This window comes from Alligator mississippiensis, chromosome 6, assembly GCF_030867095.1.
Source record: "Alligator mississippiensis isolate rAllMis1 chromosome 6, rAllMis1, whole genome shotgun sequence".
Classification (NCBI taxonomy): Eukaryota; Metazoa; Chordata; order Crocodylia; family Alligatoridae; genus Alligator; species Alligator mississippiensis.
In genome coordinates, this window is record NC_081829.1 from 85,196,012 (window position 1) to 85,212,385 (window position 16,374).

A 16,374-nucleotide genomic window follows, 5' to 3' on the forward strand; every position below is an offset into this window, starting at 1 on the left:
TTTTATTTATAAATGTTTATCATTCATGTATTAATATCACAGCACAGGGCTTCTAGAAGAGAACTCTGCAACAATCCAACTGGAATTTTTTGGACAAATGTTCGGTCTAATTAGCACTGCACTAATGAATCCTGAGACTATAGATTTAATAAAGTATTATGACTGGAGGCCAAAATGTTAATAATCCTCACTAATTCACAGACCTGTTCAATTATACCAATGTTGTGTCAATGTTTTTTTCCTGCAACAAGCAATAGTTTTATGTATTAAAATAAGAAAGTACTTTACCTGTGAGGGAGGATCAGAAAGTGGAGATCTTTTTGGTGACTTTTTCACCCTAAATGTATCACTAAAAACAAAGTTAACACTGTAAATATACCATACTTAAGAGAATCATCAGCATATTACACTTAATAATAGAGAGCTAAAGAAAAAAACCCCCCACCTCTGCATAACTTCCTCATTTAGGCATCTTTCCAACTGACAGCAACCCCACAACCCCATGCTTTTAGCATGCATTTTGGATAGGACTTAGTTCCCAAAAGCAGCACAATAAACTAAGTATAGTAATAGAATTAAACAGGCTTGCCAGAGGTCTAAATCTAAAGGGAAAGCTTGTTCAAATTAAATATTGATGACTGTTGACAGAGAGAATTGTCCAGTGGTCGGGGAACTGGCACAGGACTTGGATTCAGGTTCCTACTTCGCCACCGCCACAGCAACTGTGAGAAACTTAGGGAACTTATGTTTGTTCCACGATTGGCCCCTTGAAAGCACCCTACAGCCATGCTGTGACAGCAGTGTGAGGCTGCAAAGCACTTTAAAAGTGCCCGATCGCATGACAAAAAAACCCTTCTGTAATGAGGATTCAGATGAAGGTGCTCCAAGGCTTGCAAAGAAAAACATTTTTTTGCAACTATTTAGTAGGTCTAGTAAAAGAAATAATCTCTACCCAAAGAGTTTTGTCTCTAAGGCAGTGCACCTTCAGTAACTTCTGTCTAGCCCAGCCCAGCCCCACCCCTAGTGCTGTCTGCAGGAAGGGGGGGAATCCATTTATCCCTACTCCAGCTCAGGCTGGGCAAACCCAAGTTTAGAGCTCCATCCCGTCCGTTCCTGCAGACAGCACCGGAGCTGGGGGAGGGGTTGGAGGGGACAGCAACAGAGGGAGGCCTTAGGGAGTGAGGCTGCAGACATGCAGCTCCTCCTAGATCAGCTCCTAAGTGGAGCTCAATCCCTCCCCCCCCCCCCCCCAAACACAATAGCAAATGTCTGTTGAGTCAGGGGGAGAGGGGGTCGCTCTAACACACGGTGCTTTCTGTGAAGTGCCATGAGTTAGAGTGAGAAGCTGCACGTCTGTCAGCACTCTTAACTAGTTCCTTTGTGCTTGAGTTCCCCATTTATAAAACGAGCATAATGGCACAAGGGTGATGTGGGAAATCAATATGTTCTTGATGAACTGCCCAGAAAGTTTGGTGGTAGGATATGCATAACATGAGGGCCAAACTATATCCTCAAACAATTGTGATAGGAAAATGAAGAATCCAGGACAGAACTTGAATCTACATGGTATTTTAAAAGGAATATATGGACTAATGTGGCAACTGTGCTTCTGGTTTTAATGCATCCCACACCATTAACTTAAAATGAAACAATCTTAAACCCTTCAAGAGTTCACATTTTCCAGTCAAGCACATGGAAAAAGGAATTTGCATGTGTATTATTATGTACACTTACAGAATAGTGGAGGCTGGTTTCCTCCAAAACATCCAACATATTCCCTAAAGAAAATGGGTCCGGATAAACTGGGGGTCTATCAGTTCTACAGAAGCAAGTTGCCCAACTTGCCCAAACTCAAAAGAAAGGAGCAGGAAAATGGGCTACATAATCTGAGGTGGAATTATTCAAAAAAAGAATTCTCCTATTTTATTTTATTGTTCACTGCTTCATTTTATCTTTTCTCTTATATCAAAAGACTCTATATTCTGTTTGAATTTTGTGTAAACTGGGAGAATGGATCACCTTACTGTATGCTTTCAGTAAAAATTATGATTCATAGAAATGTCTTATTTATTTTTATATATAATTTTTGTTGCTCATTTTATTGTACTGGTTTGGCAAAAGCTATAAATAACCTACTACTACTAGTACAATAAAGCCTTTTTAGATAAGTTTAGGTGCAGTTGTGGGCATAGCTGACCAGCTCTGCCCTAATTGATGACTGCTGTTTCATCAAAAAAAGTCACAATAAAGGGTTTCAGTTGCTAGAGGATAAATCAATACTGCACCTAGAGGCATACATGATGGAAAAATTGACCAGCTGTTTGGGTGTTCTATGCCAACCATAAATTACTAGATTATGAAAATGTAGATAATGAAAACAATTTATACCTTTATAAAGAAATTATAAACTTTGTCAAATGTTTAAGAAATACTTCATTACTGTGTCGTATATCATCATAGCATACTAAGCAAGCTGATTAGGAAAAGGAAATGTTAACGCTTTTACCTAAGACATCAAATATATATAGTTTGAATTAGCTAATCTTCCTTGACAGGCAACCAGACACTGATATAATAGTTTCCTCAAGCTCATTCACAGCCAGGCAGTGTCACTTAAAATAATTTCTACATTAGCCAGAAAAAGAACACTGGTAATATAAAGCTCCATGCCCAATAATAATTGATCATGCTGAAAATAAATGCATAAGTAAAAATTAAAAGGAAAAAGCCCAACATTCAAATAAGGCACTTTCACCATAACAGCCACAGTAGGTTAAAATTACTTACAACAGAGAACATACAGACATCACATCTTCTACCATCCTAAGACAAATAAGATAAAGAAAAGAGAGACAGACAGAAGGAACTGACAAAAAGGATAAACCTGTAGACACTATTAATGTGTTAGAGAAAAATCATCATGCGCTTTTGATATCAGCACAATCTTAAGCATTTATCTGGTGGAAAGAGGAGAATAAGGAGAGGGATCATTCTTAAGCCAGTTTATGTTTTAAATCCGGGGTTATGATTTATGCCATTTCACCTCATAAAAGCCACTTTCAAAGGTAAGTCAGTTAATCTGCTTTCAATGTTTTACCCATGCTTGCCTTTTTTGAGGCTGACCAACTGTTTTCTTGTCAAAATAAAATATTTGTTACTATCAGGTATGTAAAAAACATTCCCAAGGAAACCAGTAGCCGTTAAAGTTTAAGTAAAGAACACGAATACATTGGGCTCTTCCATGTCCATTGATCTACAATTAAAGTAACAGAAAAATCTCCTTGTCTGGGTAATAAAGGCCAAGAAAAAAATTACATTTCTTGATGTTTTCATAATTTTAGCTCTTAAAGGAACTCGAGTTTGAGTTTTGAGAGTTCAGTTGATTGCTCTGAAAAATGACAGAAAGCAGAGTAGATTTGTACTTTATAGACTAAGAGAGGAATAGCATAAGCTTCAGAAGCAGCAGGCTTACTTTGGATGAAACCCACTGATTTAGTTGGTCTATAAGGTGCAAATCTACCCTGCCTTCTGCTTGACTTCAGACCAGCACAGCTGTCTACCACCCTCTGAAACCTGAGACAGCTCTATTTGAATATCCTACACTAGCCAGTCTTCAGCCACGTCCGTACCTGTCAAATTTCATACCACACTTTTCAGGCAGGACGGGATCTTGAGACTGAGCACTCTCCCTGTCGAAACAGTCTTTTGAAACGCTGGATGCTTCCCAATCATCAACTACTTGGGAGAGCCGAGTTAGATCTAAAGGGGCCACCCATTCTTTATTCATAGCTAAGCAGGCACTGAGGGAACAGCAGCTGCTCTTTGTTCAGTAACATGTGAGCCAGATGATCCATCTGAGAAGTGCAGTTAAATATGTATACATGATTGGAAAGCAATCTGAGTCAAGCTGAAGCCTCTTTTGGTACAGTGGTGGATGTGGGTTTACAATGGTTATACTTGCATTCAAGAGAGCAACTGGTTCTTTGTGGGGATGCTGGTATGCATGACAGTGCATGGCGCTGTGACATCAAAGTCCTAGAGAAATACTAAGCCAGCGACTGGCTCCTTCACATCCCATGGGGATAAGTTGGAAATCACTGTGCACACATTAGAAAACACACTGAAGGATACAGTTTCAAAGTGGTCAGCAGGGATTTGTTTCTATGGCTCTTACTAATGTTAATAGCTCCTGGCTCCTCAAAACTACCCCTTGGATCAGTTTAAGAAAATAAATAAAATCTTTAAATATTGATGTAGCAAATTAAACTAAGCATGGCAATTTCTGAAATGAAGACCAGGAGGTTAGTTCACGCTTAGAGCTTCCTTTCTGCCTCTAAACAACTCCTCTGGAGCGATGTCCCCTTTCCTTGCACTTCTTGCTCAGGTGAATCTCCTTCCACGGCGGGAACCCTGCGTTCTTGTCTCATCCTTCCTAAATCATAGTTCTTCTGAAATGTATCTTGTAGAAAACGTCGGTGCTTTTGGCATGCTAGAGACAATGGCAGAGATCCCATCTCAATCCCAACATGCTCTGTAGCAAATCTCCCCAAACAGTATTGTCATCCTAGGCTAATCCACTGCTAGGATATAACCATCAGCACGCAGAGCCTTGTTGAAAAAGGAGACTCCAGAGGCTTCTGGGGACAGGTGAACCCATGGAAGCACAACTAATGAAACAGAGTTACCTTAGGGAAAACAAGGAGTGCAGAGGAGCTCTGTGCCTCCTGCAGAGCCCTGACAATAGGCACGGATTAACACGTGTCCCTGCCAATCTAGGCAGGCACCCTGGCCATGGGCACCCAGGGCAGACAGTGTGTGCCTCCTCCTCTCTTGCCGAGCCAAGGCCAGAGACTAGGGGGCAGACATAGGGCTCTACCCAAGTGGCAGCATCTTCCTGGAGCCATCTGTTGCCAGGAGGCCCCATGCGTGGCTCCGCTCCCACTCTCCGCTGTCTGCAGACAGCCGCTGGCACCTGCACTGCTGGGACAGGATGGGATGGGATAGCTCCACCCCACCAGGGCTGGCAGAGGAGTGGGCAGCCCTAGCCCTAGCCCTAGCCCCAGTCCATCCTGCAGCACTGGGGGACCATAGCCCCGGCTGCACAACATCCGGGCAGAGGGGTGAGCCGGAGCTGCCCTCACCTCAGCAGTGCTGGCACCCCTGGCTCACCCTGGATATGCCGAGGAGGCTGCAGCCTCCTGGTTGGCATAGAGGCAACCTGCCCTTGCCTGGCGGGGGGCCTCCGATTTTTTGTTTGCCCAGGGCCCCAATAACCCTTAATCTGCCACTGCCTAACAAAGCCATTTCCCTGCTTTTTTTTTCCCTACAGGGAAGAAAAATTAACTCCAGAGGGGAAAAGGAGGAGGCAATTCTCTAGTAGAAACTGCATGCAGTGTTTTCTACCCAGACTCCAACTTCTGGAAGTACTAAGGCATTTAAGGACCAGCCTGTCCCTTACTATACATCTGGTTTTGATGAGTACTGAAGTAGGCTACTGCTCCAGCGATTCACAACATGTGCACAAACCTCATGGCTTCATTTCCTACATCCCAACACAGGGAACTTCCTGCTAGTTGTAAATTGCTAGTGTAAGGCCCTGGCTGCTGAATTGAGAATTGGGAATTTGAATTCCCTTCCCTCAATTACCATCCAGAATGACATTTTTAGACTTGGTCTTTTTTGGGCCAAAATGGAATGCTATATTTTGGGGCATCCTTTGCATTGCAGGAGGATGAAAGAAATGTCCTGGCTCTACATTCCTCTTTCTTTATTTTCTAAATTGCTCTGAACTTTGGGCATTTCACAAAATGTCAAGCTCAATATTAGAAAAAAAATTGCACCTGTAGAGTAAGACTGGAGAAAAAGCACCATCCATAAGTTAATCAAATAAGCTAAGCACTGAATCGTTAACTAACTGAACAAATGTGACAGATAGAAGATTCTCCTCACAAACTTAGCAAATGGATATAGAAAGAGAAGATTTGCCTAATATGTAGCAGTCAAAGGGTATTTTGATCCTCCTGTAGACCCATAAAGTATTTTTAAGGAAACAAAACTCAAGCCTAAGGACCATGTACAGGAGTAAGGAGTCACAAGATCAGCCTCTAATTAATGGGCCAGGGAACTGTTCTTTCTGCATTGATGAATTCACTGCATACACTGGTTTCAAACATGACAATGATAATGAACCTGAAAAATTTGGCGCTACATTTTTAAAGTGCAATTACAGACGCATTGAAATCAAAAGGCACATAGCTACTGTTAGACCTGGTCCTGCTTAAAATAATCCAACCATTCTTCCACTGATCTAGTCAGGTTTGACATATTTCCATATTTACATCAAGTCATTTTGCGCTGAGTGCCTCGCTACATCAGGACTAACACTGTAAGCCATAGACATGAATTCAATTGTCTGGTAATCTATTCCGTATCACATTGTTCCTAACCTGAATGAAGCTTCTTTGAATATAAAACCAAAGTAATTATGACAGGATGTGGCAGGCTCTTTCTATCCAAGAAACATCTTTACCCTTTAACTTACGTCTTTAGTGGTGTCTTCTTCTTCTTTGCAGGTTTATTTAAGTTGTCTCCTTCAGTTCCATTTGTTTCACTGGCATTGGCTGGTATCTCAAAGGAGGCTGGAGACTTGGAAGGTGAGCTGGCTATCTTACAAGATGACTTGAAAGGGTCAACAGAGTCCTCACACATATCTGGATCAAAACTGTATGTTTGTTGAGGCAATTTGGGAGATTCTTGCATTTTTGTACTGGAAGAGAATGGGTTAAAATTGGGATCATCCCACTTGTCGATATCAAAAGTATAAGAGCCTTTTGTGATAGGGATATCATTTGGATCAGTGGGTGACTTGGTTGGTGTGGTAGGAGCATTGTCAAGCTTTTCCACTGTCTTTTTAGTCTTTGGCCTCCTTAGTGGCATTTTGGCACCAGGCTTTTTGCCTACTTTTTTGGGTGGAGGAGTGCTTTCTGGCTGGTCTTCACTGCTGCCCTTTTCCTCAGAATAATCGAACTCCAGCCTCACAGCAAGGCCTTTGACCGGAGGATCCTCTTGTCCTCCAGTGTCAGAGGGAGTCACCTCCACAGCCTCCGGTGCCGTTGTAAGAGGTAGAGTTTTCTTACTGGCAGAGGGAGAGTTTTGTACTTTGCTGCCAGTACTAAATGCACTAATCCCTTCAAAATTATCTGGATCAAAAGGATAGGAGGCTTCAGGCACAGCAGGGATCTCCTGCTTTTCAGCAGAGATTTGGGAAGGCTCAGGACATTCAGGTTTAACTGAATCAACCTTTGTCTCAGATACTGGCTTTTCCTCACATGGGGGAGACACTGCTATACTAGTGTCTGATGGCTCTTGTTGGACTTCTTTCACAGGTGGAGCATCTGCAGGTTTTTTTGCTGACTGCTTCTTCTTTATGGAAGCGGGTCTGGGTTTTTTTGTTCGCTTAAGGGTACTACAAGCACTACTTGAACCTGTATTGTACACATCTGCTGCTGGAGTTAGTGTCTCATTATTGCCAAGATAAGATGCTCCATCAAAATCACTAGCTTGCAAACTAAGAGATCGAGATAACGTAGATCGGGCAACTGGAACAGAATCTGTTGATTTTCTTCGAACATTCGCTTTGGGGTCACGATTCTTTGCGTCTGAAGAGCTTGGTCCTAAGGTATGGAAAGAATCTACCAACTCAATGTTGTCAAAGTCTAAATTGTACGTCCCACTGCTAGCTATGGGCTTATCCTCATCAAAGACAGCAGAAAATGAATGGGAGGGAGGACGAAAAGGGCTTTCTTCAACTGATTCACTATGTGATACATCAGTTATGGACACAGTATCAGAACAGAATCCTACGGGAAAAAAAGAAGAAAACTCAATGAATTAAACAGATCAGTCATTGCAATAAATTATTAAGTCCCTGTATAAAGTTTTATTACATTTCACCTTATGCACATACATAAAAAAAATTAAAGAAAAATAAATAAATTATACAAAATGGACCAAGTCTAATTGAAAAGACGTTTCTTTATCATTTTGAGTGTTTCAAGGCTAGCGTATTGTGTATAAACTATATATGCAGACTTGATAAAATGTTTCTGTTTTTTAGTTATTCCAGATGTAGTTTTCAGGAGATCATATGCTGTGAATGGAAGAATATGCTAAATACCCTAAATTATTAACTGATCTACCCTGCCTAAATGATTACTTAACCACATTTTCCACTACAATAATGGTTTGAAAGCTTTCACTTAAAAACGTATCAGCACTCTTTTTAACAGTTTAGAGGCACAGATCTCTTAAATTTCAGTAATCTGGACATTACTCTCTCAGTTTAATGTCCTACATTCCTCTCTTGATCATCACTTCACTAGGAATGTGGCTCTTTCCTGGACACAAACACTACTTCAGTACTGCCCAAAGTGGGGATAATTCAAACACCACATCTGTCCATGGCCTGAGTTTGAGAACTCCACATTCTCTTTCCACTGTTTTCAATATAAAAGCTAACTGTTCAGACATTTCCAAATTTTCTGTTAGAAATAACACTGGAAACCATGCTGAGGTTATTTCAAACTCACTTCACGATATATTCGCAGATTCATAGACATTAGGGCTGGAAGGGACCTCAGAAGATCATCAAGTCCAGCCCCCCACCCCAGAGGCATGAATTCAGCATGGGTCATAGGATCCCAACAAGATAAACATTTTTAATCGAGAGTAGAAATAATGTTAGAGCTCTAAAACCAAAAGCATGCATCTATTATGATTAAAATGTTTACATTTGGGTTCCCAAAATGATCAAATGAAACCCTACTGAGACACTTAAAACAAAAGAAAGAAGCAAAAAGATGTTGTAAGGTACACGCACAGAAGGGATTATGGAGTTAGTGATCTTTTAGTCCTTCTCCATCTTTAATATCCTGCATGTGACTTAATAAAATATCTTGAAGATCCTCAACATGACGTACTGAAGTCAAAGGGCAAATTTCATGGGCTAGATTTAATCTTGTAGCAAGATGTGGACCAAAGACGACTATCAAGGAGCAGGATAAGGTCTTCCAGTGTAAGTCTGAACAGCTGAAATGCTGCTCTAAGCTTAACTGACTGCACGTAGTCCTTAAGATACCATGCACAAGTTGAGAACTGAAGTTGAAGCCCTCTACGTCAAGGCAAGTAGTAGTTGGCATAAGAGTTGTGTGTGTTGGCTTCAAGCCCACAAGAACTCCTCCACTCCCAAACTTGAGATATTCTCAGCTGATCAATTAGGGCCAGACCTTAGGGGATGGTGCAAAGCCCACCTAACAAGTTATTTTCTTCCTGGATCCTAGGGAAATACTGCCAGATCATGGCCTTCTTCACTGCTCTCTTCTTTGAATTTAGAGACCCCATTTTATCACAGGACTTCCAGGATCAGGCTTGAGGGCATTTGCTCAAATGGAATTGGAAACTGGAGTACACAACTGGCAGACAGACCATCATACTCTGTTGTGATGTTGTGAATCTGTCAAATTCCTACTTCCCATTTAGGATGAACTCAGACAAGGATCATTCAACTAGGTTTATATTCCACACCCCCAAACCTATTGTCCCAGGTGTATTTAGCAGGCAGATGCCCATCTGACAACTTGCCACTAATCAGAAGTCTAATTTCAAAAATTCTCTATCAGTATGGTCTCACCAAACAAAACCAGTTTAACAAAATTGTGACCGGGGCATTTATAAAGAAGATAAGATATAATGGCGCTCTTATTTTCTCTTGCTTTATATGTTGGCTAAGGTTTTGAGGTTGATGTTTCAATAGGACTGTGCCATTAATGACATCCATAAACAATGTAGCTTCAGAATATACATTTGAGATAAACGTACCATGTGATGAGTAACATTTAAGTAATGGTGTTTAACACGGCCAAAGCTAAGTGCTATGGAATTCACACTGTGTTCTCAGAATATTTTCATACCATCTGTATTACTCCACATCAGTGTGTCAAACTGGTTTGGTCCTCCAGGCTGGATCTGGACCAGAAGGCTCCTTGAGGACCAGATCTGAATTGTGCGGCTTTAACGGGCCAGGTCTGAACAAAGCATTGGCAGGGGAAACTGCAGAGGTTAATGCAACTGTTGCTCACTTTGCAGACTAAAGGTGCAAACTGCAAAGACTTTGCAGGCAAAACATATGATTACAAGTTACCAACCTCTACATTTCGGATGGTTGCCTTAGTTTGCCTTTATTGCCTGGCAATTACTTTGCTCTGCAGGTGGTTCAGTGAAGTGCCAACTACTTGCAAGAATGAAAATGCATTCACTGCTGGTTTAAGTATTTGTGGCCATCTTACTATTATCCTGTGAGTTGATCACTACTTTTTGTAAGACATTTTAAGACTTTTTCACCAATGTGTTTTAAATAGCAGTGAATCCAAATATGTTTAGTAAAGCAGAGGGCTACAAAATATGCATTCAATAGTAAACAAAAAGGAATTGTCTGTCTGCGGGCTCTTCATTTGTATCCAAATCAAAGGTATTTATTATCCATAAATAATAGCTAAAAGAAAATCAGATTGTTCTTTGATTTTGTTCAAGGAAAACACCAAACTCTTTCAGGCAGAAAAGCACTATGGGGTCAGATTTGGATTATGTTTATCTTGGGACTTACATATCTTCTTTTATAGTACAGTGCACCTGTTTAACTCATCAGAGATGAATGTATTTGACTGTCTTTTGTTCAGATTTTACTAAGGACAGAATTTTAAACAACAGTTTGTTACCACTTTTCTTGTCTGGACCTGACTGTCATTAATTCCTGTTAGTACAGCTCATTTCAGAAGTGTGGCTGGCATATCCATTAGAAGCATCACAGTCACATCAGCATGATTATGATTTGTTAACAACTGGAAGCATTTAAACAAAACATGTTTCCTTTCACTTTGACATTTTGTATCATGTTGCATGCTTTAGCACATAGGTTGCATGCTCTAACACTCTAGCACACATGGGCTGGATGAGTGGCTTGGGGAAAGTCTGCAGCCTAGGTGGGGCCAAGGCTTTCCTCCCTCCAGCATACTGGGTCTGGTGCCTGCTGCAGCCATTTGGGACCTGTGCTGCAAGCGGTATGGATCCTAGACTGGCTGGAGCAGGCATCATGCTGGACGCAGTTCCTGCCCCAGCGGGACTGCACCATGCACAGTGTCCATTCTGGGAACTGTGCCACACAAGCGCCCACTACAGCCAGGCCGGGACCGGTGCTGCCCATGGTGCTCACAGGCATCACATGCAGTATGGGTCCCAGACTGGCTGGAGCAGCTGCTGTCTGAGGCACCATCCCAGAGCTGCCGCTGCATGTGGCACAGTCTGGCTGGGGTGCACACATGTAGCACAGTGCCCACTCTGGCTGGTCTGGTGTCCACACTATGTGCCCCAGGCCAGAGTGCTCCATGTGCGGCACCACGTTTCAGCCACTCCAAGATCTGCATTGCACATGTCTGCCCATGGGGATGTGGGTCTGCTCAGACCCAGAGGTAGCACTGGGGCTAGATGGCAGGGCTCCGTGGGCCAGATCCAGCCTGCAGGGAGTATGTTCATCCCTGCTCTAATATAATATAAAATAAAAAAGCTGAAATCAAAATGAAAATTCTGATGAACCCAAAATATGTGTTTTAATTTTTTTGAATGTAAGATTTCAAAATGTTGGGCTTTCATTCCAATTTCAAAATTGCCATGAACTGAATTTGCATTTTCTGTATAGCTCTGCCAATTAACACTTCTTCTCATTCAACTGTGCTATCTTTGTACAAAGAAGAAATATTTACTACTTCAATTTCAGCCCTGCATTTTACTTGTGAATGGGATGAGATCACAGAAAGCAGTTCCTCTTTGTTTCAGAGGCAATTGTGTGTCTACACAGGGACCTAGCCATAAATATTATTGACAACTATAAAGAGCTGGAAGGTTTGAAGACGCTGGATATTTCCTAAATCAGCATTTTCAGACTGAAACCTACATTTTCATTTTTGTAGGAATGGTAACTACACAATTCCTGTTTGCACTTGGAAATTTCATTGAGTCATGTGAACCAAAAATTATATTTTTGGTTTTTGGGATTTTCTTTAACACAAATACCAGTAAAGTGGCACTGCTTCCTGAAAGTGTTTATTTCCTTATTCAAAGGATCATGTTTGGATTTAGTCTTGCTGGATGTTTTTTAATTAGACTTGCCCTCGCCAGCTGAGCTGGTATTCACTTTTCACACAGAGAGATCATTTTTTGATGCCAGGCAGGTTCCTGCTAAAGACACACCAAGCAGAGTTATAAGCCTCCAGTATTATTCTAAACTACACATTTTCCATAGGGACAGAGTGGAAAACAGCTAAATGGAAATCAGAACAATAAACCATTGCATAGCTCTAATATGTTGACAGGGCATACAATCTAGGAAATAGATTACAAGGAATTGTCACAAGTAAGAATTGTTTTTATGATAATTAGCCAATGCTTTTGTTAATGCAGACACCAACAAGCACAAACAGGATTGAGGCCACATTGTACGAATATGTATTAAAAAGTGTCCGTGCCTTGGAGTGCTAAAAATCTAATGGAGCTGGGTTTGAGAAACCATACAGAAAAGGGATAGGGTGGTGAAATGGCTTTGGTAAGAATATGCTTTACTTTTGTTGCCTTTAAAAAAAAAAAAGGATTTAAGTTCTCTTGAAGGCAGCTCTAAGTAACAGATTAGCTGCCTGATAAAGCTGCAATCATTTCCTACACTTTGAAGTCAGCGTTGAAATCCTATAAACACAGTTCTGCAGAGAGTGCAGAGGTCTTACTGCCTTTTTTCTTTCACAACATGCTCCTGACCCAGCCCTCAGCTTCTTCCTATAGTATCGATTTCTGCTTAATACATCAAGGGGAAGCACTGTTGATATTTTTATTGCTGCTGTCTGCAAACAGGCAGCCCATCAGGAAAATATGGGCTTTTGGTAGAAATTAATTGTTATGCAGCTATAGAACCCCTGCCTTGTTACAGCAATGTCTGCTCAGCCCTTCTAATGAGAGACATGATGGAGAAGATATGAGTTGTATTCACTGTTGCAAGACAACGCAGCTTTATTATTACAAAGAGCTTTTTAGAACCTGCTCTTTTGACATTAAAGTGCTTCAGCAGCGTGGGGAATTCTGGCCTCTCAGTTCAAAGTGATCTAAACAAAGATTACTACGATGACGTTTTGTTACAAAGCTGGCAGTTTGATAATAAAGGAACACATTATGCAAAATACATATTATGCAGTTGTTGGAGGCAAAATGCACCCCTCAGTAAAGAGCTGTCACAAAGCCTTATAAGCCAGTTATGTTTTATTTTTAGCCCTCTGTTGTACACTTAAACAGGCCTTAGTGTGGATGGATATTAGTTACTAGAATGTATTCAGTGGGTACCTGTGATTCCATAAGCCACAATGGAGTAATTCAAATTTTTTGTGGAACCCTTCACTTTCTAGTCAGACCTAATTCCTTACTCAGACAGCAATCTCCAAATGAATGGTGGTGCCTAAGTCAGTCCCTACAGCTGTTGTCTATTTTATACCAATATAAGACCTATTATACAACATTAGTCATGACTCAGGATGTTGCCCAAGCACATCAAGCTCACACTGATATAAGATAATCAAAAGCTGGAAGGAATGATATAGGCACTACCATTCATTTGGAAGTCAAACAGTATGCAACTGGAATTCATGAGGCACTAGGTGTCTTCTTGAGGTCCCTCAGGCACCATCTGGGTTGGCTTCACCTCTCTGTACTTCTGCCTGTCTTGTGTATTTAGCTATTTAAGTTCTCTGACGCCTGGATTTTCTCTTACTCTGTATTTAAACAGAACCAAGTTCAGTGAGATCTGATTCTCAGCAGAGCTTCCAGGTACACCCGCAATATAAATAATAAGAAGGGAATGGTAGCAAAGATGAACACCACTTTTACAAATTCTTCACTGATGCTTGCAAGTTAAAAAATGATGAGGGTGTCTAAGGCCTGTAGCCTGTCTATAGCCTGAAATAGAAGAGAAAGGTAGTGCAAAGAATTAAACTGTCTACAGTAATGTTAGGGAACCGTTAGGGTCCCTTGCCCCCTGCCCCCATGCCCCCACCAGTCCCTCTTTTCAGTAAAATGAATTCCTGCTTGATTTTTTATAGTCAGTCACAGAGAAAAAAATGAACCACTGAAGGATATCATCAATCTGTTAGGTCCAGATGACAGATGAGACTATGACAATAAAACTCCAGTAGTCTGCAAGTAACAATAGCATGGATTCAAATCCATTTCCCTTGGTTCATCCTTTTAAATAATACACAGAAAAGTCTGATTTGTAACCAAAGTTACTTAAAACAACTCTACTGTAAGTGATAGGAATTATCCAAGCTATATAAAATTGGAAGTTTTACTGGCATTATAATTATTATTATTGTTATCTTTTGTTACAGATGGATGAAAGAGGCAGCATTCAGGTCCAGACTGAATCTACTGTAGTGCTGAATGTACAGTTCATATTTGCCAGGCCCCCTATAGTGACAGAAAATGTAATTTGGAGATGCTCCCTTACTTGGAAGACCACAGAGGTCAGGAGTTGGAAGATGGTCCCTCACACCAGTTAGAGACTGAAGGGCAGTAGAAGTTTGCTTGTTGCTCCACAAAAAAACCCAAACTTTCTTTTTATTCACCTCTGCCTGTGTTTATTAAACCTGGTAATCACTACATCCTCTCCCCCATGCCATTTGTCCTTGTGAAAAAAGTGGAGGCAGCAATCATCCAGAGACTCCAGCTGATAGAAGCAGCTGCAGAAGCAGTCAAAGAAGGGAACTTTGGATGTTCAGAGAACTTTATACAGTTTGAACAAGGCTTTTTTGTGTCCTGTGCTGACTGGTTATTGTCTTCAACACACTCCCTCCCATTCCATTGCCACCAGACTACGCAGTCGTGCTCTCTCTCTAGCTCAGCCAATGTTGAATTATTCCATGCAAACTGAAAAAGGAACAAAGGAAAAGATTTGAGGCCAGCCCCTTCCCCTTTCCTAACTGGTGAAAGATTTAGGTTCAGATTCCCCAAGGCAGAGGAAGGAACTAAACCTGGGTGTCCCATAACCTGGGTTAATGCCCTAACTTTTGGCTACTAGCTCAAAGGAGTGGCCCTCCCTCATCATCAACACCTCTGCCTATTAGACCTGTATTTGTAAATAGTTACAATGGTTTGTAAATAGTTATAATAGACATTGGTGACACGTGGGGGGTGCACGTGCACCCCCTGAGCGTGGCAGTGCGCTCCCTGCGAACAGGCGCCACCGACACTGTCAACGGCGCCTGCGGGCAGGTGGCACTTGCCCCCTGCCCCCCTGACAGTGCTGCGGCCGCCTGCAGGAGCTCGCTGTGCCCCCAACCCCCAGCCTCCGGGGGCATGCAGTGTTCGTGACAATAGAAATCTCATTTTTTCAGGCTATAAAGTATTAGTTTAAAACAAAATTGCTCATACCTAGTCAAGAGGTTTTGGGCTACAACAATGGTTCTCAACTGGGCTGCAACAGCACCCCGTGGTGCTACAAGACCCTTTCAAGGGTGCCACAGCATGGACATGGCAGCTATAACCACTTCCAGGTAAAAATACCTCACACATCTCTGGAGCCAGAGAGGGGAATAGCTGAGGCACGAGCAAGCAAGGAGGCACAGCTAAGGCACAAAGTGACCCTGCATGCTGGCCCCATACGGTATGCAAGACTATGTCACCTGGCACGCAGGTTTTCCTGCAGAGCTTCCCACAGGTCCAGAAATTTGGCATCAGGGGAGCAGCAATGAATGCTGCCACTGAACTTCTGGACCCGTGGGGAGCCCCTTAGGCCTGATGAAATGACTTCTGCAGGCCGGATCTGGACTGTACGCAGAGGCTGAGCACCATTTCTGAGAACTAACCAGGCACCTATTCAAAATAAGGCTCTACTTCCAGCTTTTAGTCTTCCCAGGAAACTTCATGCGACTGCCCCCTGCCGGCATTCAGCCCCTTCCGTGACCACGAAGGAAGTTTCTGTCTCGCTGTCTTCTCTTTAGTAATGGATGGGATCCACGTGGCAGGGTTTACACTACCAGATGCTGGCACAATCCCAGGCTCAATCTAGCCATCAGGTTCAGCTATATTGTTCTTTCATAACATTTATTAAACTTACACCGGAGTTAAGCTCATTAAAAACTCACATCATGTCTCCTCAGCAGTAGGGTCCAGCTGTTGTGCTAATGATATCATGGGCATAATTACAACTGTCTGCATTAATAAGTGTTGTTAGCCCTATGTAGTATAATCAATTCAAAACTTCCTAGATCTCCCCCCACCCAGCCGTAC

At 41.9% G+C, this 16,374-nt stretch overlaps 1 protein-coding gene across 11 annotated transcripts in view; it reads right to left on the reverse strand.

Moving 5' to 3' along the window:
* Window positions 1–16,374, reverse strand: part of TACC2 (transforming acidic coiled-coil containing protein 2) — a 234,635-nt gene that overhangs the window by 46,357 nt on the left and 171,904 nt on the right. For all 11 annotated transcript variants that reach the window (XM_019485888.2, XM_019485887.2, XM_019485889.2 and 8 more), the window contains 2 exons: window positions 6,542–7,859; window positions 289–349 (listed from right to left, as the gene is read on the reverse strand). In XM_019485888.2, coding sequence (XP_019341433.1) covers window positions 289–349; window positions 6,542–7,859 — 1,379 coding nt within the window. The remainder of the gene's footprint in view (window positions 1–288; window positions 350–6,541; window positions 7,860–16,374) is intronic.